This window comes from Schistocerca piceifrons, chromosome 4 (genome assembly GCF_021461385.2).
Source record: "Schistocerca piceifrons isolate TAMUIC-IGC-003096 chromosome 4, iqSchPice1.1, whole genome shotgun sequence".
NCBI classification, from domain to species: domain Eukaryota; kingdom Metazoa; phylum Arthropoda; class Insecta; order Orthoptera; family Acrididae; genus Schistocerca; species Schistocerca piceifrons.
In genome coordinates this window covers 521020630-521046629 of record NC_060141.1, presented here as the reverse complement: position 1 = coordinate 521046629, position 26000 = coordinate 521020630, and the positions used below count along the sequence as shown (strand labels likewise).

At 45.2% G+C, this 26000-nt stretch overlaps 1 protein-coding gene across 1 annotated transcript in view; it reads right to left on the bottom strand.

The window, feature by feature from the left end:
* The window catches only part of LOC124795976 (juvenile hormone acid O-methyltransferase-like), a 73016-nt gene extending 52089 nt beyond the window's left edge, over positions 1-20927 (bottom strand). The window contains exons 1-2 of the mRNA XM_047260058.1: positions 20557-20927; positions 3814-3946 (exon numbers count right to left, since the gene is read on the bottom strand). Coding sequence (XP_047116014.1) covers positions 3814-3946; positions 20557-20927 — 504 coding nt within the window. The remainder of the gene's footprint in view (positions 1-3813; positions 3947-20556) is intronic.
* Positions 20928-26000: the final 5073 nt, after the last annotated feature.

Here is a 26000-nt window from a genome sequence, read left to right as displayed (position 1 = left end):
CATTGATGTTTTAAGCACCTTCTTGCTTCCCATTGTTTAAGAGCAATTCAGGGACGGCAATCGAATCGTTCAGCATGATCGAGTACCTGTTCATAATGCACGGCCTGTGGCGGAGTGGTTACACGTCAATAACATCCCTGTAATGGACTGGCCTGCACAGAGTCCTGACCTGGGATGTTTTGGAACGCCGACTTCGAGTCAGGCCTCACTGACCGACATCGATACCTCTCCTCTGTGGAGCGCTCCGTGAAGAATGGGCTGCAATTCCCCAAGAAACCTCCCAGCACCTGATTAACCGTATGCCTGCGGGAGTGGAAGCTGTCATCAACGTTAAGAGTGGGCCAATACCATATTGAGTTCCAGCATTACCGATGGAGGGCGCCACGATCTTTCAAGTCATTTTCAGCCTGGTGTCCAGATACTTTTCATCACATAGTGTAGCAAAACTAAGTTCCTAATTTAATTCCCTCAGTATGACCTGGTTTATTTGGACTACATGCCATTATCCTTGTTTTTGCTTTTGTTGATATTAATCTCATATTTTACTTTCAAGGCACTGTCCTTTCCGTTTAATTACTCTACCAGGTCCTTTGCTGTCTGACAGAGCTACAATGCCATCGCCAAAAGTTAAAGTTAGTATTTCTTCTCTCTGAAATTTTTCTTTGGTTTCTATTACTGCTAGTTCAATTTACAGATTAAATAACGTCGCAAATAGGGTTGTAGCCTGTCTCACTTCTTTCTCAACCACTGCTTCCCTTTCATGACCCTAACTTAACTGCAGTTTGGTTTCTGTACAAGTTATAAATAACCTTCTCTCCCAGTATTTTACCCCTGCTACTTTTAGAATTTCAGAGAGTATTCCCATCAATATTGTCAAAAGCTTTCTTTAAGTCTACGAATCATATAAACGCATGTTTGTCTTTCCTTGACCGCTCTTCTTAGGTAAGATGTAGGGTCATTACTGCTTTGTACCTACATTTCTCTGGAATCCAAACTGATCGTCGTTGAGGTCGGTTTCTACCAGTTTTTCCGTACATAATATTCGCATTTTGCAGTCATGACTTATCAAACTGATAGTTTGATAATTTTCACACCTGTCAGCAACTGCTTTCTTTGGAAATGGAATTACTGTATTCTTGTTGAGGTCTGAGGGAATTTAGCCTGTCTCATACACCTTGTACATCATATGGAGGAGTTTTGTCATGGCTGGATATGCGAAGGTTGTCAGTAACTCTTACGGAATATTGACTATCGCCGGGACCTTGTTTCGACTTTGATCTTTCAGAACTCTGTCAAATACCTCTCGCAGTATCGTATATCCCATCTCATCTTCGTCTATGTCCACTTCCCTTCCTATAATATTGCCTTCAAGTGCATCTTACTTGTATAGACCCTCTATATCCTATTCCTACCTTTCCCTTAAGATTGTATTTCCATCTGAGGAATTGATATTCATGCAGCTGCTTCTCTTTTCCCCAAACGTCTCTTTAATTTTCCTGTAGGCAGTTTCGATCTGTATCTTTCCCCTCTGAAATACGATTTTAAATCCTTACATTCCGTAAAATTTAAAAATTCTGCAGACTTACTGTTTTGCACTGTACTTTTACAGTCAATATTTCATTGCTCTGTAAACAGTTGCTGCTTTTCTTAGCAGTAATTGCTACCAGCCTTGCTCACTACTTAATACAAATACATCTGTAACTCACAGTTTTTACATTGAGGTTTGAAATTTTCCCGGCGTACTGATTGTGGCATAAAAACACGGGAGAACTGCCATCTTGCCACGATATTTCGGCACAAAGTCTTTTGGCCTTCTTCAGGTGAGTACAGCTGTAGCAGTACTGGCGAATACGCTTTTTTTTTCTTTATTGTATTTCAATTTCCCATCGGGGCGGCCTGGCAGCAGCATATGCACTGCTCTTCAGCCGAAAGACATAAAACAAACAATAGAAAACATTTAAAAAGAACAAAGGTGAGAATATGGTGAACATAGATATAAAAATTGGGGAACATCATGGAAGGCAATAGACAAAAAACGGGGTGACCGTAAAATGGAGATAAAAACTGTTAAAACTGTTTAAAAGTAGCACACACAAAAAGCCACACACTGCGACAAAGAACACAAGGCGCAGTATGACTGGAGCATGAAAGGTATCGACGGATGGTGCAGCACATTAACACTGACGGCGAACCTCAAGACAGTACACAATTAAAATCACACCTCTTGACGCACAGGAGAAACAGCACTAAACACAACAATGATGTGGCACACTGACGATGATCAAAACAGAGGATCTGCCAGGCGCAAGGAGATGAGGGACACTGGAAGAAGGGAGGGACGGGAAGAGATGGGGGGAGATGAGCGGTAGGCGCGCTGAAGAGGGCCAGGTAGGGAGGGATGTGGGAAGGAAAGAGGGAAGTATGGGGTGCAGGGTCTCAGGGAAGGGGGGGGGGAAGGAGGAAAATCCGCTCTGGGAGAAAGAGGCGTGGACCGTCTCCAAGAATTTCTACATCACATGAATTCCTTACATGAGAATATTAAGTTCACTATGAAAACTGAAAAAGATGGTTTGCCATTTTTAAATGTTCTGGTACGGCGTAAGAATGATGGCACACTTGGTCATTCGGTGTATAGGAAACCGACCTATGCAGATTTGTATCTGCAAGCTACCAGTTGCCACCATCCAGCACAAACAATGGGTGTGCTTAAAACTGTAATCCACCGTGCCCATACTATTTCGGACGTCGACAGTCTTCAAGGGAACTGGAACATCTGCAAAAGGTATTTCTGATGAATGGCTTTTCAACTAAGTAAGTGAACAGAGCTATGCAGTCCTACAAACGACGCAACAAGGAAGAAGAAGTCTTCAGGTCAACGGCTTATCTACCTTTTATTGCGAACATCTCGTCACAGATAGGTAGAATATTGGGGAAGCATCGAGTTAGTGATCTTTCGTACTACTCCTAAAATATCATCACTGGTAGGATCCTTTAAGGATGACCAGGGCCTACGTAAATCAGGTGTCTAAAAGATTCCGTGTGATTGTGGCAAGTCATATATAGGGCAGACAACAAGTACGGTGCAGGAACGTATTGTGGAGCACCAGCGGCATACTCGCCTTCTTCAACCCACCAAGTCCGCAATCACTGAACATTGCATTTCTACTGGCCACTCCATGAATTACAATGATACAAAAATTGTGGTTCAAACACCAAATTTCTGGAGTTCAATTATAAATGAATCCATACAAATAAAATTGTCAGACAGCGAGACTCTTATCAATCGAGAGAGCGATTACCAGTTAAATTCCGCTTGGAATCCTATTGTAGAGAAACTTTGTAGTCAACGTAGTTATCGGTATAAAGGTGAAGATCGATCTGATATCGAAATGCCAAGTTTTCACCGCGGAGGGCGCCAGGCGCAGCGCACGGACTTGTGAACGCGCACGCTAAACCGTCCATGCGAAGCGCATGCGCAATGCAGCCCCCTTTGGCTTTAAATAGCAGAGCTCAGCGCGTATTCGCCAGTACTTCTACAGCTGTACTCACCTGAAGATGGCAGAAAGACTGTGCCGAAATATCGTGGCAAGATGTTACTGACCTAGGCAGTTCTCCCGTGTTTTTAAGGAACAGTTTTTACATTATTTTTACTACAAGTAAGGAGTAAAATTACATTGCCATTCTGAAGCTATTTTAAATTGGAGAAAGCGCTACAGACCTTTGCGCATGGTATCACTATTTAGCAAAAGCCAAGTACGCTGTAATTCGTTGCATAGTACTTCTTAGGCCTGCTTCCGGAGCTACAATGCTTACCTTCAAGTAGCTGCTCCACTTGGCTGACTTTGCCACATTCGCGTATGTTCCAAATAAACCAGTACGACTCATTAGTACAAGGACAGTTTCACCACCAGAACAGAGAAGTTTACTGATGTTCTTTGTTGCCCGTCTGCAAGGAAAAATAGAGTTTATACAATCAATCAAACAAACAAACATACATTGAAGATTTTTCCAGCAGAGAGAACAGTGGAACTAAGGACACTGCTCGTTTATTTCCAATTCCACAAATTAGCAACTTTTAGTTCAAGTATGGTTCATTTTTTTCACTAGTCATCAGACCTGACTATTTTAATCTGCCATAGCTTGTGCCTGTTCTGAAAAAAACCCTCTTGCTGTGCTGTTTTTAATTCTCCCAGATGCATTTCGCCTTTCACTTTAATGAATCATCAATGGGATCTAAGTGATACAGTTACGACATACCTCTGATCCTCTGATTTGCTAAGTTTTACTCTTAGATTATAAAACAGTTCACTTGTCGCTGTTTTATGGTCTACGAATGACACGTAGCAAATCGAAAGTGTATCCTAACTGTGTCATTATAGATCCGACTGACGATGCCTTATAGCGAAAGATAGGCGAAACGCGTCTGCGAAAATTAAACACAGTGCAGCAAGAGAAGACTTATTTACAAAAATGTTTCTGTGCTTGCTGCGGAGGATGGCTACGCAAACAAACTCTTACCATACCTTGGTACGACGGTTAATTTCTTACATGTTTATTAAAATCTAGTGTCCTATACAAGCACACATTCTTGTCTTTTTCCTGTCTTACAATCGAATATTTTCACTGTTGCATCCAGTGTGGTGTGTAGCTATCGCTTTCACATGTAGGCACGTATCACCGGCAACATGTTGGCAGGTGATAGAATTTCCACTGAGAAATGTGAAACCGTTCGGACCGACAAGCTATCTGGCAGTTTTGTGTCCTGCAGCTGCAAGGCACACGCGCAATGACTTAAGACTGTCGATTCCCAGGCCAGAAGTCATATTTTAGTATCACAACACAGTAGATCAACGTTCAACATAACCTAAATTGTAATGGATACCTACTGAAAGATCCTTCTGATCTCAATGGAATATCATGAAGTTAAGGTCTATTGTGACGTCTGTCGTGATGGTCATCGCTAGACACACCATCGTAATGTAAGTTCCACGGAAGAATATCGTTTCAGGGACAACGAATCCGGGGAAAGTAAGTGTCGGGGGGAGACGAAGGCTCTCACGGTGATGGCTAGTTGGTCAATGTGGTCGCTGTGGAGTGACCTTCCCTGGTGGCTGCTGGAATGGAATGGCATGGCATGGCATGGCAGCGTGGTGTAGAACCAGCGGCTGCGCTCAGCTGGAGGGAGCCCTGGGTGCGGCCTAAGGCCAGGAATGTTTGTGTAAGCTGCTACAGGCCGTCGAGCAAATTAACTATCTGTGTGGCGACAACATACTCTTCTAGTGCTCACTGAACACGTGACCAGCTTATGTGTGGGGGCAGTCAAATGAAAACTGAACAACGATTACAACGGGACCACGGAATGGCGCGTAGTAGTTTCCGCAGTGTCCTCACATTCGAGGAAACCTACGAGCAGAGGGACCGTGTACCCAAAGGTGGTCACCATGACCTTCCCACAACTTGCGTGAACGGCTTTCCACTTCTTTGGCGGGGAAGATGTATATTTCCGCTACTGGCTTTGTCGTTTGACCTCTGTCTGTCGGGACGCTGTCTGACGGAATCATCCTACTGCACGCGAACACCCACTCCCACACTGCCTATCGGACGAAGGCAACACTTCAGCGATCTTTCACCGTGTGATTTTCACATGTTTGGCGACATGGAGGAAGATGCGTGGACGTAGATTTCAGTCCGACGAGAGAGTGCAAGAGTGGGTGTGGTTGTGGGTCCGTGAGCAGCCGACCATGTTCTATAAAACAAGAATTGATCGTCTCTTCACCCAGTGCGACAAATGTCTTAAGGTAACTTGCCTGTGGATCCGCTTCAAAAATGGATTTCCGTTTTTCATCTTATATGGGTGTTTAGAGTTTTTTGAACAATGTGGTGGTGAAAAGAAATGAACTCGAAATCAGGACGTTGTTTAAAAATCTGTCGGTTTGCATCCACACCAATGTTTCCGTTGCTTTCGCATGGCAATGCTGTCAGACTGCTGTTCGAGAAACATACTGTGCAACTCTTTTTCCAAGTTGACAGCCCTGTTCGAAGTTACGCTTAGCGACGCTCTTATGTTGCTCTCGTGTATCATCGGCTTGCGAGTGTTGGTTTCCTGAAACTTTTCTGTAGTACGAGTTGCTGCCATTTTGTCATTCTCTTAAGTTATTATTCCTGTAATTTGTTTTAATGTGGGTAGTGTTAGCAGGTGTGAAGATCTAGAGTGACTAGGATTGTATTATGGGTTTAATATGAGACAATCACTGTTTGTAATTGATTCCATGAGTGTAGCCCAAGCTGCAAAGTTGCTCCTCAGGATAACTAATGACACCTGACTAACAACCCGAAACACGGAAAGAGAAGATTAGCTTGTAGACCAAGAAGATTACGCACCTTGAGTGTATTATAGCAGAGGAAAGCCTTAGATCAAATTTATCTTTGAAATGAATTTCAGGAGAAATAGATTTTGTAATATGTTTATTCAATAACCTATTTGAGCTAGAGATGTGAAATTTCCTGTTATGTTTCAGCGTGCTATTTGGGGGAAAGAAGACTAGAAGTACTGATTTACTATCAACAGGAAGGACAATACATGCTTATTAATTATAAAAAAGCAACCTTAACTTTGATTATCGGATGTAAATATTTCTAGAATAGAATCTTGTGGCAAGAAATACATGACTGAAGTCTACTTTTCAGAAAGACTTCTCGTTAACGTATACTCAAAGTTTCAAGCTTCTAAAAAAGATTTTTAGTCAGTGCATCGATTCTCAGTAAGGATCAGCAAATTAGAATATAATTTACTTATCTTCATATGAAATTGTAATAAAGTCAATGTGAGAACTTAAGTGATTAATAGTATATAAAGATATGCAGCAGAAAAACTGCTACTGTCCTTTCAGCCAACAGAGCGCTCACATTTTTCAGTTAGAGATGTGTGAAATTTACGAAAATTTTCAATATTTTTAAATATGTTCACAGGCAATTTGCTGTAAGGTGTGTGGTGATTACTTCTGGTTTGTTGGTGCATTGAGGGGGAAGGAACCAAACAGTGAGGTCATCAGTCCCGTGATCTAAGGTTGCAGAAATCAAGGGAGGAACTACGAAAATAGCACAGCACAGTGAAGGGGAAGGATAAGGAGCAAACAAAGAATTAAAAGGAATTTCTGGGCAGCAGGAAGATTGAACAGAAGGAGCGGAAATGGCGAGTTGAGGGGTGCCCCAGAGACGCTAAACGCATTAAAGCACCACCGCCACCGCTGTCCCTTCCCAGTCTCCACTCTATACCATGATTACGTCAACAAGGACAACAGGGGAAGAATAAACAAGGAAAGGGAAAAGAAAACGGCACAAAAAGACCAAACAAAATGTAGGGTAAAGGGAGGGGTGGCGGGGGGGGGGGGGGGGGGGAGAATAAGGCCAGTATGGATCCATAATCGACGCCAACGCTAACCGAGGGACTCCATTTCCGGAGGGAAATTCAGGTACAGAGGCCTGCAAGACCAAACCACTTTTGCGAAGAAAACCGAGGACAGACGTAACCACATGAGGTTCGTCCGCTAACGTCTGTGACATGTTGATATAAATAGATTGACGGGGTTATGGGACTAAACAGCGAGGTCAGCAGTCTCTTGATTCGAAAGTTACTTGCGTAAGATAGAGGTGTCCGCTGAAAGTGGGCGGATCCAGCCAGAGGGGTCAAACTGTAAACCGAGGAAACCAAAAATAAAGGGAGAAGGCATACAAGGGTAGGCGAAATCTGGAACTTGAAAACAGAGGGATAAAAGAGCATCTTTACAAGGGAGAGCGGTCATGGGTCCCAGGAAACGTGAAGAGGGGCTCCAGCCACAGCCACCATGCCCCTGCTCCAGGAGTAAAGCAAAACCTTATAACTGATGGTGAGTGTTCATCGGAGGTGAGGGTATCATCTGGAGTGCCCCTGGGAAGTGTGGTAGGTCCGCTGTTTTCTATGTACATAAATGATCTTTTTGATGAGGTGGATAGCAATGAGCGGCTGTTTACTGATGATGCAGTGGTGTACGGGAAGGTGTCGTCGTTGAGTGACTGTAGGAAGACACAAGATGACTTGGACAGGATTTGTGATTGGTGTAAAGAATGGCAGCTAAATCCAAATGTAGATAAATGTAAATTAATGCAGATGAATAGGAAAAAGAATCCTGTAATGCCTGAGTACTCCATTAGTAGTGTAGCACTTGACACAGTCACGTCGATTAAAAATTTGTGAGTAACATTGCAGAGCGATATGAAGTGAGACAAGCATGTAATGGCAGTTGTGGGGAAGGCGGATAGTCTTCTTCGGCTCATTGGTAGAATTTTGGGAAGATGTGGTTCATCTGTAAAGGAGACCGCTTATAAAACACTAATACGACCAATTCTTGAGTACTGCTCGTGCGTTTGGGATCCCTATCAGGTCGGATTGAGGTAGGACACAGAAGCAATTCAGAGGCGGGCTGCTAGATTTGTTACTGAAAGGTCTGATCCTCACGCGAGTGTTACGGAAATCCTTCAGGAATTCGGGTGGAAGTCTCTAGAGGAAAGGAGGCGTTCTTTTTGTGAATCGCCACTGAGGAAATTTAGAGAACCAGCATTTGAGGCTGACTGCAGTACAATTTTACTGCAGCCAACTTCGCGGAAAGACTACAAAGATCAGAGAGATTAGGGCTCGTACAGAGGCATACAGTCATTTCTGCTCAATAAGCTTGACTAACTCTCATAGAGGCATCCTGGTGAATAGTGAAACCATGTCGAAGCTCATTAGGATATCAGTGTCTTTCAGTCTGAAATTTGACGAGAAGACTACCGAACTCTTTAGGCATGTCTTGACCTCAACGTATTTTCTGTTCAATGGGGAATACTATGAGCAAACGGATGGAGTCGCAATGGGCAGCCCACTCTCGCCGGTGGTCGCGAATTTGTACATGCAGTACTTCGGGGAGGAAGCCTTGGCGTCATCCAATTTGAACCCCCTTGTTTCTTCCGTTATGTCGATGACACGTTCGTCATCTGGCCTCATGGTAGGGACAAGCTCCTGGATTTCCTTACACACCTAAATTCCATACATCCAAACATCAAATTCACTATGGAGACCGAAGCAGAAGGAAGATTACCATTCCTTGACGTCATGGTCAAGAGAAGAGCTGATGGTACCCTGAGTCATGGTGTGTACAGGAAGAAAACGCACACTGACCTGTACCTGCATGCAGACAGCTGCCACCACCCTTCTCAGAGGAATGGAGTACTAAAAACACTAGTACACAGGGCGCGCAGCATCTCAGACTCAGAGAATCTGATCCAGGAATTTGAACACCTCAAAACCGTGTTCTGAAAAAACGATAACTCGGAATGCCAGATTAGACGCGCTCTCCGTCCCACCACCACAGCACAACCTGTGGTTACGGATGAAGTCACCGAAGATGAGGTAGCCACTGCCTTTATTCGGTACAATGGCGCACTATCGGGGAAAATCGGCCGTATATTAAAGAAACACCGAGTTAAATCGTCTTTTGCCCGCCCAATAAAACACGGGCATTACTGGGAAGTGTGAAAGATGACCTCGGTTTGAGGAAGGCCGGCATATACCAAATTCCCTGCGAGTGTGGGAAAACTCATATCGGACAAACAGTACGCACCATCTAAGATCGTTGCCGAGAACGTCAAAGGGACACTCGACTGAAATATCCAAATAAGTCGGCGGTAGCAGAGCACTGTTTGTCCGAGAAACACGAGATGGATTATGAGCGTACCAAGATCCTGGCTCAGACCTCTAAATATTGGGACAGCGTTATAAGGGAGGCTATCGAAATTCGCAGAAGGGAGGATCAACCGAGATTGCGGCTACAATCTCAGCAAGGCTTGGGACCCGGCACTGACTGTAATTAAGAAGACTCAGAAAGAGGTACGAACTGGCGACCAGGGCGGACGTAGCAAGCACATTGATGCTACGACAGATTCAGACGCCCACGTCTCCGCGACCGCCGGCGCGCGGGCGCAGACGGCGAAGAGGGTGGCCCGCGGTGGGAGGGGATTTAAATCGGCCGCCCGCCCTCAGGAGCTCAGTTCGTCAGCGCACCTGACGATGGCGACATGTCTGATCGCCGAAATATTGTGCCCGTTGGACACTATGAACCGGCAGTATACCCGTGGACTGTTAGAGCAATCGGCAAGTTCATTACATGGGATACGTACATGGCTGTGAAAAAGGAAACCAACCAATAAACAGCATTGCCAAGAATGAGAGTTTCACTCTGCAGCGGAGTTTGCGCTGATATGAAACTTCCTGCAGATTAAAAACTGTATGCCGGACCGAGACTCCAACCTGTGACTTTTTGCCTTTCGCAGACAAGAGCTCTACCAACTGAGTGCCAAGATCGACGAGAAGGTTACGAATGGCAGAGACCAAGGTGTGGAGTAGAAAACCCTGAAGGACTCCCATTGAGTCGATCCACATAAAAGAAGTCGGGTGAAGGAGGACCGTTTGATAACGCTGATCGCCTGATAGATGGACATCAGTAACATGATGAACATCCCAGACATGGAAGGCAAGGTATAGTGTTTCATGCCAACAGAGGATGCGAAGGCATATCCCACATGATCGGCGGATTTAGAGCCATCGATGTAAAGAAACCTTAGCGTCCTGTAACTCCCATAACAAGAGGCAGAACAAACAATGGAACGACGGAGACTCTCAGACTTCAGAACCGCTCCATTCGAATCTGGGCTGAGGAACTAACCAAGGAGGGGTGGTCGGGAGAGAATGTGGGGAAGAGGACAAGGAGAGAGAAGCAAGGCGGAGCCCAATCGGTAAACCCAGCGTGAAGGCGACGTCCCGAAGCCGCAAAAAGAAGTGGAATAGGAGGGTTGAGCAGGAGATGAGCGTTAGCCGTGGAGCTCAGTTCGACGGTACGCTTTCCATCGGCAAGGAAGTCTTTGCGAGAATTTCGAGAGAGAGAGAGAGAGAGAGAGAGAGAGAGAGAGAGAGAGAGGCACGAGAGGTTGGTGTTGTGGCGCGAACGGGCGACGTCCCGAAGCCGCAAAAAGAAGTGGAATAGGAGGGTTGAGCAGGAGATGAGCGTTAGCCGTGGAGCTCAGTTCGACGGTACGCTTTCCATCGGCAAGGAAGTCTTTGCGAGAATTTCGAGAGAGAGAGAGAGAGAGAGAGAGAGAGAGAGAGAGAGAGAGAGGCACGAGAGGTTGGTGTTGTGGCGCGAACGGGGAGACGAGTGCAGACGGCAGTTGTGAGAGGGAGATCAGAGGATTGCTGTGGCCTGCATGAGGTATAGAGATCGGCCCGTAGTCAATCGGCTGCTGCTGCCGTGGTCGCCTACGATTGTCCTTCACTGAGGTAGTCCGTGGAGCTGTGAAACGGCGGCCTCTTGTCTATTGCCACCACTATGTACGGCGCCCAATGAGACCAATTCCAGCGACTCAAAACGGTTATCCTTGCTGCGAATCAGACAAATCTAACGAATGTTTGTAAAGTAGCGATTTGAATCACAAGCTGGTTGTGAATTTTTCTCAGGAATGCTTGATACTGTGTATGATGGTTTAAGGTACCAGAAGTGTAGGAGGCTCAAGCCTACGTCTGCGTGTGACTTTAGTACAGCTTGGGCAGCTGAATTACATGGGCTAAGCTGTTAGTATTCGGAACTATATGTGCTCCATTGCCGTGTAGCGCTTGCTGTAATTACACGCATTGGACCTTGTTAGTGCAACTGGTAGGAACTTGCTACATTCAGGTTCCATTCTTGTCAGATAAGGAGTTTAACCTTGTGTCAACGCTCATATACGAAGCGCCCTTTAAGCAATATAAGCTTTGGTGTGACCAAATGATGCTCCTTGGTAATGTTATAAACTTAGCCTGTTTTAGTGCGCTGCTCCTCGGGCCCTGAAATTGGTCACCTTTCCCTCCATGTTGTTGGGAAAGCATTTCAAGTTGCATATGGTGGTCCAAATGGTCTGGGCCCGTCAGTTGATGGAGGGAGGAAACTGCCAAATGCGGTAAACTTGTTTGTAATATTGTTGTGACGAGGGAGGTGGGCACTTTGTATTATTATGGACAAAGTTATGTACATAACATTTGTGTTAAAATTATTACGTTTAATGGTCTTTTAAAGTGCATCGCTTAATTAACTTACCACCTTGCAACTGAAATGTATTTCAGTGTGTGCCTAGCAGCATTTTTTTTTATATCCTGTGTGCAAGCACGAAAATCGTTTAATCACGTTTTAATCTTTGTAAATTATTACCAGATATTTATTCAATGTTTGTTCTATGATTTTAGCCAGTTGTGTGCCTTGTGAATTTTTTTCTGAGATGAAGTGACCAATGGTCTTAATTGTGTTGGTATTATTGATGTTATAAACTTGATCAATCATTATCTTAACGTCAATATTTGTTAGCCTTAAATTTTGGCACGAAATTAGGGAGTTCCTATTAGTTGAGGATTTTGATTGCCTTAATAATTACTAGATATGTAAAGCAAACATGTTACTTATTAATACCATTATTCTGAATATTTTCTTGGTATTTGTGAAAGCTGTTTATGATACAAGGTATTTAAGAAAATTTTTGTATTCATTAAGGAAATTATTTTTAGCCTTTTTTAAGAGATTGTTATTTTAAATATATCAGATTGTTCAAGCTGAGAGATTTAAAGAAAAAATTTTTCCCCCAGTCGTTGGACATCATAAATACATGTAATTAGTTAATGTTGGTTTATCAAATGAAGCTTGCCAATTGTTACATAAATTTTCTTTTGAAGAGTTTTAACTGTGAATGGTACTGCTGTTGTGTTACCCATGGGGTTTCCCTTACACACCACAGCCCTTGTGCTGACCTTTACCCCTGGTACACCTAGTTCGTGATGACACTGGAAACCAGGAGCTGGTACCGCCAAACCAGGAGGGGAGGAATCCCACGGTCAACCAGAAGGCTATTGACCACGATAGTGTGGAAGGCATCAGTGGCTAAACGGATACCATGATGGTGAACTGGATCTAAGAGGAATAGCACGACGCAACTCGGCAACAGAGGTTTTTATGAGGTGAAATGAGGGAAATGCTAAATGGGCGCAGAACTTTGTCTATTCACCTCTCATATTCACAATTTTTCTTTCTGTCCTTTGGATAATTCAAAAAGCTGATGCGTTAATAACAGGGAATCTTCCTGATCCTAAATTTTGATGACTCCCATTTAGTAGCTATTAGAAAGTGCTTGTCTGCCGCACCATACCATTTCCCTCTTTTTACCCACGTACACTGATCAGCCAGAACACTGACTACCAGCCTAGTATCCATATAAAATCGTCCAGGCGATAGCAGTGTCACCTGGCGACGAATGAATGCTAGTCAGACATACGCACGATGCATATAAGTGAGCGTGCTGTCCTTGTGTAGAATAGAGAAGACACGATGTCTTCGTGAGTTTGACAGAGGGATGATTGTGATGGCCCCCGAGGCTTGGCACGAGCATTTCGGAAACTGCTCGATTTGTCGGGTATTCGAGGTGTGCTGTGGTGAGAGTCTTCAGCATGTGGCGAAACAAAGGTGGAACGACGTCCAGACGTCGTGGGGTTGGGCGACCAGTCCTCATTACTGATGTCTTACGTCACAGGCTGAGCATACAGGTAAAACAGACAGGCGGCAGACTGGCGGAACTGACAGACTTTAATGCTGGGTAGAGTAGAAGTGTGTGTTAACACACAGTGCACTGAACACACTTAACGATGGGACTCCGCCGCCAACGACCCACACATGTGCCAGTACTAACAACACTACATTGCCAACTGCGACTGAAGTGTGTACTTCACCATCGACACTGGACGCTGGCGCTGTGAGGGATTGTTGCGTGGTGTGATGAATCCCGATACCTCCACCATGCCGGTGGGAGGGAGCGAGTCGGTCGGCTTCCAGGGGAACAGTTGCTTCACATCTCTACTGCAGGATGGAGAGAAGCTGGCCGCGGCTTCATTATGCTCTGGGGGACATTCACTTGGGCATCCATGGGTACCGTGGAGCTCGTGCAAGGCTTGTTAAAATGTCTGAAATCTTATGGGACTTAACTGCTAAGGTCATCAGTCCCTAAGCTTATACACTACTTAACCTAAATTATCCTAAGGACAGACATAGACACACACACACACACACACACACACACACACACACACACACACACACACACACACACGCACGCACGCACGCCCGAGGGAGGACTAACCTCCGCCGGGACCAGCCTCACAGTCCATGCGTGCAAGGCTTCATGGGGGCCGAGGATGATCGTAGACTGGTTGCAGACCACGTACACTCCTTCATGACGATGGTGTTTGCCGACGGCAGTGGCATTTTTCAGCAATATAATGCACCGTGTCAGAATGCCGGGAGTGTGATTGAGTGGTTTGAGGAACAAAGTGGCGAATTCCAGGTTATGTGATAGCCACCTCAACTAGCCGGAGACGAACCCTATTGAACTAATGTGGGATGTTACTGAACGGAGCTCAACGTGTGTGTAGAAGTGGCGGCAACTGTCTCCACTGACCTGCCAAGGCCTCAGGGCTTCTATGCTACGGTGCGTCGCCGTCGCAACTTATCCGAGACAAAGGTAGACATAAGTGTGTGACACCACCATACCATTCTTTTTAACATTCAGTTAGCTTCTATTAATGATTATTGAATTGCTTTGAGTAGTTGGTACCCAACACTTAATACTTTAAAAAATCAAATTTCACTGCGAAGAACTCTTGATAAAACTATTATACAATCAGTTTAGATCCGCAAACCAACTGAGAAGTCACACGGAAAGCATTCTAAACTTAACTGTCTGTATACCACTATCTGGTGCACACTTTGACAAACTCTCGCAACATACGTTTCTCTCTCTCACACAAATTATTCGAAATAGCATACACGGAAAAATATAAGTAAAACCAGTGGTGTCAAAATATAAAATCCACGGTTCGTCACTGGAGATTTAGATACGAGACTAAGTGATTTCAGAGACAATACGTATTACGAAAGCCTTAGGTATATAGCATTTAAGAACTGTTACCTGTTGCCAAATAGCAAAGTAAATTACGTAGTCAGCAGTAGAAATGTACTAGGGACTGGTTCTCGATGTTAGACAACTTACAACGTTGCCAGTGCAGGCACTTCATTTACTGCTGACTGCCCAGCTGGCTAAGTCTAAGTTTTCCTCCAGCAGCAGTAGTTTTATACATTATGATGCGGTACCACACCCAGAAAACTTTTGTGTTGTCTAACCGAAGATATTTCAGGTATCTGCATATATCGATAACTACAGTACTTTATGAATAGTATCTAGTATCTTATTATTGTACACGATACGTGTAAGACGTTACTATGAGCATACGTGCGACATAAGACTTTAACATTCAATACGTTGCATGCAGCAGCACTGTGTTACAAGAGCAGTAACATTAACAGTACTGAAATTCAAATGAATAATGACTTATTTATAATTTACGTCTGTGTGAGAAACTAAGCTTGCGTCTACTGCGCAATTTTCATTTTGTTTTACCGTGACCTTACAGTGCTACAATATATTTTAATCGAAAGTAAGCTGGGTAAAAGAAAGTAAATTTGTTAGTTTTAGACGTCGCCGCCTCCCTGTAGTGTGAAACTAGAGTAATTGTACATTACAGTTAGCGAATAAAAATAGGAACACAATAAACCTATAATTTCCCCGCCAGGGTAGCTGAGAGCGCTAACGCGCTGCTTCCTGGACTCTGGTAGGTGCGCCGGCCCCGGATCGAATCCGCCCAGCGGATTACTGACGAAGGCCGGTGTGCCGGCCAGCCTGGATGTGGTTTTTAGGCGGTTTTCCACCTACTCCTAGGTGAATACCGGGCTCGTCCCCACGTCCCATCTCGGTTACACGACTAGCAAACATTTGAAACACACACTATTTCACGATTTCCACGTGACGCAGACAGTGGGGTACACTTTTTCCGTCCTGGGGGGTATGGGTGGCGGCAGGAAGGACATCCGGCCACCCCTTACACTTAACCATGCAGACCCTGCGCACAATGCGGGGTAAAGACGGTAGTGAAAGAAAGAAAGAAAGAAAGAAAGAAAGAAAGAATAAACCTATAATTTTTAGGCTGACAATATTTAGGAATGTAGTGACATTTAAGTTTGTCGTTATTGCTAAAACGGCGTCATTGAAAATAAAACATCACATACTTGCTGATTAAAATAACTGCGATATAGTGTGCAACTAATGTGATTTGACTAAACCTTTAACACTTTGAACTAATACACTACATTGCATGCCTACTGAATTGCCTGAATGCGCACACTGCAGCCACATTAATGTGACCACCGCCTGCATTCGACCTCAACGTGCAAAAACCGTTCAAAGGCGGCAGGTGGCGGCATTAGTAGCGGAGAGTGTACCAAGTATGTCAGAGGGAGGGAGGGAGGGGGGGGTTTGTCGTGGTGGTGGAGGGATGCGGGCCGTAGCCGCGAAGACATAGAACCCAAAATAGCAAGTGCCCTAAACAAGTTACAACTATGGTGCCAAAACACTAAAATGACGATATCACCGAGCAAGTCTACCTACTTGTTATTGAAGGGACAATTAATCTGTCGCCCGACTGTACGAATCGAGCACTCGCCGGTCCTTCGGTGACGTGACACACGATACCTAGGCATCATCATTGATGAGAAGTGGAACTTCGGGAAACACATTGAAACCGTAACTCAGAAAGCCCTTCAAACATTGAACAATCTCATATCCATCGGACATAAAAGATTTCATCTTTCCCCTCACGTCATAAGACTCTACCATAATACCAAATTAACATCAATAGTGGGTTACAGCTCGGGAGTCTGGGCACACAGGCTCACGAGGGTTGTGCCCGCCATGACAGTGAGAAGGGTTCAAAGGAACATGATACTTAGATCTGTGGGGGCTTACAGAACATCACCAGGGGGAGCGCTATTGGTCATAATGGGGCTCTGCCCCCTGGAAATCAAAATCAGAGAGCAGGCGGCGTGGTTCTGGATTAAGAAGGGAAATGCAACGAAGATAGAGATTTTAGGCACTGGGGCTAGGGTGAGATTCGGCAAAGGGGAGAACAACTATGGCAAGAACTACGGGAGACTGACGAAACAGGGCGTAGGACGTATGAACTGATTCCAAACATTAGGGAACGACTAAAAATGAAATACTTTGAACCCACCAGAGGACTAATCCATTTTCTCACTGGACATGGGCCCTAGCCGACATACTTATGTCGGTTCGGGAAAAGGGCCACACCCGCGTGTGAATGTGGTGAACCGGAGAGCACTCCCGATCATGTGATTTACGAGTGCCCCCTCTTCAATGATGTTGCTTCCACACTACGTGACCAACTACCTGACCATGACACATACCACCTCGTAAGACAACGAGACACTTTTCAAACAATAAACAAACTTGCTGATGAGTTATCACGAAAAGTGCTAAAAGAATACATGGGGGAAATAAACTAATCAACACAAATTACAATAAAACTAGAGAAATTCTAGTACTAAATACACGCCCTACTCCCATACCGTCTGCGCGTGGACAGGCCGACCTTCACAGTCTGGAATCCGCCACGTGCGGGATTAGGGGAGTGGGGAATAACATCAAGGACTAGACGATGCACCGGAATTGACTTAGGTTAGAACTAGTTAGTAGAAATCAGTTTAGGAAACTAGTATTAGGAACCTGCAGCGAATAACATCCTGACCTGCCCAGTGTCAGGGACTCGCCCATCGGGATTAGCTCGATTGGCAAGGCAATGAAGTAGGTTTATATACGTTTCTGACACATCTGTGACGCTGCAGGCAGTAGAGTTAGTTAAAATCTTAGAAGTTAAAAACTAGTAAGTGTAAGAATAGCTGCCCATTGTAATTAGAGTATAGCTGTAGCTCACAACCCACTACACTGTAATTAGCTGCTAATTGTGTCTAACATACTTAGAAAGTAAGACCCACTAATCATATAAGGAAGTGGGTTATGATGTATAATTATTATTATTATTGATAAAAAAACACCACAGAAAAAAACAGTGCGGTCGTTGACGTAGAGTGGAAACAGAGCGATTTATCTGAAGTACAAATGGGCATGATTATTTGCTTTCGGGCCGATGATAGAAGCATTCCAGAAGGGGCTAAGTCTGTACTGTTTGCGTGCCGCCGTAAGAGAAGTATACTGATCCAAACCCGGTGCCGAGACAACTGTGGTACACCAGCGGCTATAGATGACAAGGGTGAACGGCAGCTGCGAAGACGTGTACGGGTGAAGAGATTTGAAACTGCTGACCAACAGACCACCCAGATGAACGAAGGAGCTACAGCCGAATGTTGTTGCAGCAGGCGCCTGGTTCACGCAGCCACGCAGATTGCTTTTCATCGGCGACGAAGGCTGGAATTCGCTCGCCAATACCACAAATGGACCTCCACGGAGTGGCAATAGGTGACGTTTTCAGATGAATCATATTTTACATGTCATCAGATAGATGGCCGTTGGTATATAAGGCCCTGTAACAGCAGTCTGAAGGGTCCACACCGGAGGAGGAAGCTTTATTGTCTGAGGAATGGTTCCATGGCATTTCCTGGGTGATCTCATTTCGAAGGCACAGTGGATTAAGACAAGTGTGCATCCATCCATGTTCACACCTACATGCTGTTTGTTTTTCTCGGTACGATGACATCTACCAGGAGGACAATGCAATGTGTCACACAGCTCGCAATATAAGTGCGTGGTTCGAAGGTTCCTACCCCCCCCACCCACCTCCATCCCCCGGATTTAAACCCAATCGAGAATCCGTGGGACCTCTTCGACCGGTGGGGCTGTTCACGCTATTGGTCCTCAACCGTGAAACTCAGGGCAGCTACCCACGGCACAGGAGTCAGTAAGGTTCCACACCCCTGCTTGTACCTTCCAGTACCTCGCAGACACTTCCTGCACGTCCGTGTTGCAAGAAGATGGTTATTCAGGCTTCTGACAGATGCTCTGAGTGTGCCTGGATTGCGTATAGAACAGACCCAGATAGCTCAAACCCCACCTCATACAGCTGATTAGAACAACAGTTGCATCTCATGTACGTTCGTTTACTGACAACGTTGTCTAAAGTAAATCATAAAATTTAGTTAACTCACATTCATTACTAAGTAATTTTAATTTACTTTAGACGACGTTTTCAGCGAATGGATCTCTTTGCTATTTAATGTATGTACTTAAATACTTCACGATATGCATTGACATACTGTTACATTATGTTACACGTCTTACTTCTAGTTCCAATGGGGAACCACTGATTTTGCAGTGTTTTGAATCCAGGTATAAAATTTTTAAATGAATGTGTGACTTCTTATGCTGCGAGTTTTTTGCCATCATGTACACCTGTTAGCGTCATATTGATAGTTAAGTCTGTAACTATTTTCAAGCGTGATTTCCATAGCTATACAGGATACGTGACGATGGTTCCCGGACCAAATTAGGAAGCATAATAAATGAATTTTTATCAGTAACTCTTTACGGTGAATTGTGACGTTTTGAAACTACAACATTGGTTCTGGTTGTTGCTTGCAGACGAAGAGAGCACTATGTGCTATTCAAACTGGAAGCTATCAGTGGTTGATAGACTGAGTTCCAGGAAGGGCTTCATACTCTCATCTAAGAAACTTACCGTGTATCAGCTTCCCAGTGTGCTAGGCAGACAGAACCTTTAACCTTAACCGTCTTTCGAGTATGCACGCCTAATGCTGTGGGCGAACTAAGTCCCATAGCTCGAAGTAATCCTAAAAGACAACCGAAATCTTTATACTTTATACAGAAATGTAGATAAACCTTAAACTGACAGCTGGACTTTCGGTGTAAAGCTAAGCGTACTTCGGAAAAACCTGATATTAGATAGTTAGTGCCATTATTAGAGCAGATGCACGGCGGTGGACGACGCACCGTGATTGTAGAGCCATACTTTGCCATCTGGTCGTTAACTAGTCCACGCCTTAGAAGACGTAACAAATCGTCAATTTTCTCAACGAGTGGGGCTAGCTTGCGTTCCGTCAATTCCACCAAACTTCTTAAATCCCAGTCCAACTGTAAATTAGAACTACGCTGCATTTACTGTCAAAATTTATGGTGCCAAAAACAATCTGTAAAAAATATTTAGATATTTTAATTTCGCCTCTAAAATAACATTGATCGTTTTCTCGCCTTTCATTGGTTATGGAAACACATCTCCTATCCTTAGCTAGATGAAACACGTTTTGGACTTGAATGTAGTAGAGGAACGCAGTCTTTACCATTATTGTCCCAATTTTTAATTTTCGATTCAAAATGGTTCAAATGGCTCTGAGCACTATGGGACTTAACATCTGAGGTCATCAGTCCCCTTGACTTAGAACTACTTAAACCTAACTAACCGAAGGACATTGAACACATCCATGCCCGAGGCTTAATTTTCGGTGAAAAATTCGTTACTTACCTGAGTAAGAGGAACCGTTAAAAGTATGACATGGTGTCTAATAATATAGGTATCATCATGAGAATGCTTACCCCTGACGCTGTTCCCACTGCAGAGAGAAAAAGGAGAAGACCTTCGAGTATGGTCCAAGGCGCCAGACAGCTGTATTTTGGATGCGACGCGTGCCTATGTGCAATTTAAGGAAAAAAAGGCGCGGCCCGACGAATCTGGAAGCAGCATGGGCTATTGCGGAGTCGCTCAGGTCGGCAGCGACGACGCGCACATCGACGGGCAGCCGCGGCAGCAGCTGGAGCGCCGTGACGTCACCGGAACCACAGCCCACGTCCAGCACGGCGCTGCTGGCCACCTGCCATTCCAGCTTTGGCCACAGGCGGTCCAGCACAGCAGACAGGAACTGCCGCTGCAGGGTAGTCAGGGTGGCGAACGAGTCTGCCCTCTCCATTGGTGCGAGCACCTGTCAACACACTGTTGCTGCTTAGAGTTTAAGTCTCTTTTTTTTAAGTAAATTTTCCACAATAGGAATAGTAATTACTGATTTAAATGTTCCAAGCCCGCCAATCCAAGCCCGCCAATCCAAGCCCGCCAATCCAAGCCCGCCAATCCAAGCACGCCAATCCAAGCACGCCAATCCAAGCACGCCAATCCAAGCACGCCAATCCAAGCACGCCAATCCAAGCACGCCAATCCAAGCACGCCAATCCAAGCACGCCAATCCAAGCACGCCAATCCAAGCACGCCAATCCAAGCACGCCAATCCAAGCACGCCAATCCAAGCACGCCAATCCAAGCACGCCAATCCAAGCACGCCAATCCAAGCACGCCAATCCAAGCACGCCAATCCAAGCACGCCAATCCAAGCACGCCAATCCAAGCACGCCAATCCAAGCACGCCAATCCAAGCACGCCAATCCAAGCACGCCAATCCAAGCACGCCAATCCAAGCACGCCAATCCAAGCACGCCAATTTAAGGCTGTATGAACTAAAAGAACGAAGATTGGGGTTTAATGTGTGAAAAGCTGCATGCCAATCGGCCAGTGCCTTTTCATAATTATGTCTTCACCATCGTCGTTTGGTTGTACAATGGGATCGCAAAGTAGATTGTGAGATCTACTTATATGATATGCTTATGTACAGTGGTTGGCCAAATTATTTACACCTCTCAAACTCGGTGCTGTGTAGTTTCCCTTCTGGATCTGGAGGAGAGCCATGAGCTCTGTGACCGCTGAAAATGGGGCACTTAAAGCCCCTTTTACACGAAAGGCTTGTCTCAATTGACTAGCCAAGTGCATCTACTGCAGTGTCCTTGGGGTTTTATTTCCGTAATGGATCTCGTCTGTTTTGAGTTATTTTTGTTTACACGTCGGCGACGAAATTGCCGGAGCTGAGAGAGCTGTCTGCTGTGCAGTTTGGCATCTGAGTTGTGACGCTGATTTGATGAGGGACTATTGTTTTTATGGAAAATCTAAATGTACTAACAATATGTAGGAAGAAGCTATGGCAAAAGCTTTTGTTAGTGATCAGAGCAGAACTCATAGTGGAAGTTCTTGTCAGAGGTCGTGTTGTAAATTGTTCACATTTCTAAGAACTGGAAGAATAGGGAAAGAATCATCCAAAAATTTCAGAACACATACATTTATTTGCTCGAGAAAAATTACATCAGACATAATGCAGAACCCAGGAAGTAGCGCCTTTTTGTTATGTGCTTTGTATCTTGTTTTATTGCTAAGTATTAAATAACAATATCTCGTTCAATAATTCTCACTTTTGCACTGTTCAAACAATTTTCATTAAAACACGTTTTTCTATTTAGTTTTTATTTACGCATAGTGTAGGTTTTTTCTCTGTAAAACGTAAATACTTTTTGGTTTCAGACATTTCATTTCTCTCGTAGACCATATTAGCAGGAAAAACACCAGGACCTTGTGTAACTTTCTATGTGCCACAAAAGCAAAGCAACAACGTAACAAAGATTAAGAAGACATGAAATCCATTTCTATAATACTTGTGAGCTCTACCAGGCTAGAACGCCCGATGTCAGACAGCACACACAGCGTGCAGCACACACTGGAATTTACAACACACTCGGCATAATCTATATGTCACTGATGTCATTGACACGTGTCGTGGTTGGTCGCTGATTTTCACACAGGCACGAAAGGCGCACGCACTTCGGGTGGTCTATTTTGACGGGAAAGTCGCTCGTGTGAAACGAGCTTAATGGAACGGTGGAGAGCTGCTTAGTGAAAGGGCCTCGCCAGAGACGATCCGGGAATACGCGGGCCATTGTCTGGGGCAGCGGCCGCGGCCTGCTTTGTATGAAAGAGCCCTCGTTCTGGGACACGAAAGCGCGGTGTGATGAATTCACCCCTGCAGTGACATCTGTAGACTGAATATTTTCCGCGGACGGCTAACACAGTAAGAGAATGGGTAGTGTAGGGATTGTGTGGTACAAACATCTCACCCAGCCTCCTGCTTTCTGGCGGAATATAGCGAGGGTGGAAGATATACGAACGGCAATGATCTGGTGAATTGCCGTGTTACGTCATATGGTCGTAGGAGACGTTGACTGATCTCGCACTATGTGAAGGGGAAGAAATTTAAAGCAATTTCAGAACAAGGGAGAATGGTGATTCGTTTCCGGCACCCCAGAAAGGAAACAACTTCACGGTGGCAGATCGGGCATGACCTCGACACGTGCAACGCGACGTCCAGTTCCATCATGCGGTCATAATAGCGGATTACATACTGTCTCCGTATCATCGAGCGCATCGCACCGTGACAAACATTACGGCGAGAGTGTATGCAGCATCGGCAAGTCAGGAAGTTCAGAGGTAGAATCAATCAGGGTTTAGGACACGCATTTGCAGCAGACGTTAAGTTCCATGACTCTTTTCGCTAACAGGTGATCAGGCACTACTAACAATGAATAGAACAGATAAGCTTCCGGAATCATTTCCATACCCCTCTCGTAATTTTGCCTAATATTAGCTTCAACGGAACTTGCCCTCTTTCTTAAGTAGCTTTATTGTACATACAGAGTAAAGCGTAAAATTGTTTCATTACCCTGCACTTGTCTTGGTTTGATTATAACGCACTAGTAAGTTAAATTTGAATGTGCCTCTTATACCATTAATGAGCGTTTCCCTCATCCGCATTCAATTCAAAATTTGTGATTCATCACCTGAAGATTCAATCCTAGGGCTGCAATCTTGCTTACTTTTTTAAATCCACTGTGAACATTTGACCAGCATTGGAGCTTAAGGTTGCGTCTCGGCTAGGACCCAGTCCGATTCAGCTAGCGTTGCAGTCAAGAGGGGTGTCGCACATGCGTCGACGATGTGGTCATTAGGAGGGTCGTACCGAACGAGTGGCGAGAAATGCCACATATTGGTTGCAGAAAAGTCACGAGGAAAGCAAAACATTAGGGAAGACTATTTAAAAACTGTGACAGATACGTAACTTCTCCAACTCCCCGTGTACCTACATTCTGCCTACGAGAAGAAATGCTGTTGTCAGAGTCATTTAGTCCAGCACAAGAAAGAGCAGACTCGTATCGCTAAAATGGTCTGGGTGCCAATTGTGTGCTCGGTTCACATATTTTCTGCAAATACCGCTCGCTTGCTTTCAGCAGCTGAGTAGTTGCTGCTACTTCGACGTCTATAGTCAGCAGGCAGGTAAGTGCTGTGACAAATACATATGCTATTTAACCGAAAGCTTCAGATTTTTTGTGACATTTGCTGACTGAGGACTGGAATGAGCCATAACGGCAGAGTAAGCATGCAAAAAAGTTTTTTTTTTTTTTTTTTTTTTTTTTGTGGTTTTCGGGCGCACAACGTCAATGGTCATTAGCGCCCTGACTACTCTAAGAATGCACCGCGAGGCACAAGTTGACAACAACAACTAAAAGGGAAAACACAATAAAAGACAGACTGACAGGCGTAAGATTAAAACAATATCATCAAATGTCCTTAGCGAGGTTCGTCAAATTGATAAAACAAAGAACACGAGCAGCTGCTCGTGGGTCATCCGCTAAAATGGCATCTAAACTATTACGCAGGTTAAGATCGAGGCGCAGTGTGGTAAGATCTGGACAGGACATTAAAATATGTCTAACCGTCAGCAAGTGCCCACATGGGCAGAACGGCGCCGGCGCAGCCGTCAGCAGATGGCGATGGCTGAACCGGCAGTGTCCAATTCTTAACCTTGCTAAAACGACCTCCTCCCGCCGAGAAGGGCGTGAGGAGGACGTCCAAGCCACGGGAAGAGGTTTTAAGGCCCGAAGCTTGTTGTCGGTAAGTGCAGCCCAGTCGGCATGCCACAACGACACAACGCGCCGACAAATGACCCTGCTAAAATCGGACGAAGGGACACAACAAGAAGCTGTCCGAGGCTGGAGGACCGCAGCCTTGGCCGCGGCATCTGCAGCTTCGTTCCCAGGGATACCGACATGGCCAGGAACCCACATAAAGCTAACCGGCGTACCGACGTCCACCAGCTGCTGAAGAGAGCGTTGGATCCGGTGTACGAAAGGGTGAACCGGGTATGGATCACTGAGGCTCTGGATGGCGCTCAGGGAATCTGAGCAGATGACATAAGCAGAATGTCGGTGGCGGCAAATGTAAAGAACAGCCTGGTAGAGGGCAAAGAGCTCAGCTGTGAAGACCGAACAATGGCCATGGAGCCGGTATTGGAAACTTTGTGCCCCGACAATAAAGGAACACCCGACCCCGTCATTGGTCTTAGAGCCATCTGTATAAATGAAAGTCATGTTGTTGAACTTCGAACGAAGTTCCAAAAAACGGGAGTGGTAGACCGAACCGGGGGTGACCTCTTTTGGGAGCGAGCTGAGGTCGAGGTGAACGCGGACCTGAGCCTGGAGCCAAGGAGGCGTGCGGCTTTCGCCCACTCGAAAGGATGCAGGGAGTGAAATATTAAGGTGTTGAAGGAGGCGACGAAAGCGAACTCCAGGGGGTAGCAAGGCAGAGACATACAACCCGTATTGAAGGTCAAGAGAGTCGTCAAAAAAGGAGCGATAAGATGGATGGTCGGGCATTGACAGTAGCCGACAGGCATACCGGCAAAGCAGTATATCGCGCCGGTAGGTGAGTGGCAATTCGCCAGCATCAGCATGAAGACTCTCTACGGGACTGGTATAAAATGCTCCGATCGCAAGTCGTAAACCCCGATGTTGTATGGAGTTGAGGCGGCGTAAGATGGATGGCCGTGCAGAGGAGTATACGAAGCTCCCATAATCCAGCTTGGAGCGGACGATCGACCGATATAGACGAAGTAGGACGGTTCGATCCGCTCCCCACGACAGACCACTGAGAACACGGAGGACATTTAAAGAACGGGTACAACGGGCGGCCAAATATGACACATGTGGAGACCAGCTAAGTTTCCTGTCAAATGTAAGGCCTAAAAATTTGGTTGTCTCCACGATTGGGAGAGCAACGGGACCGAGTCTTAAGGACGGTGGGAGAAACTCCTTGTATCGCCAGAAGTTAATACAGA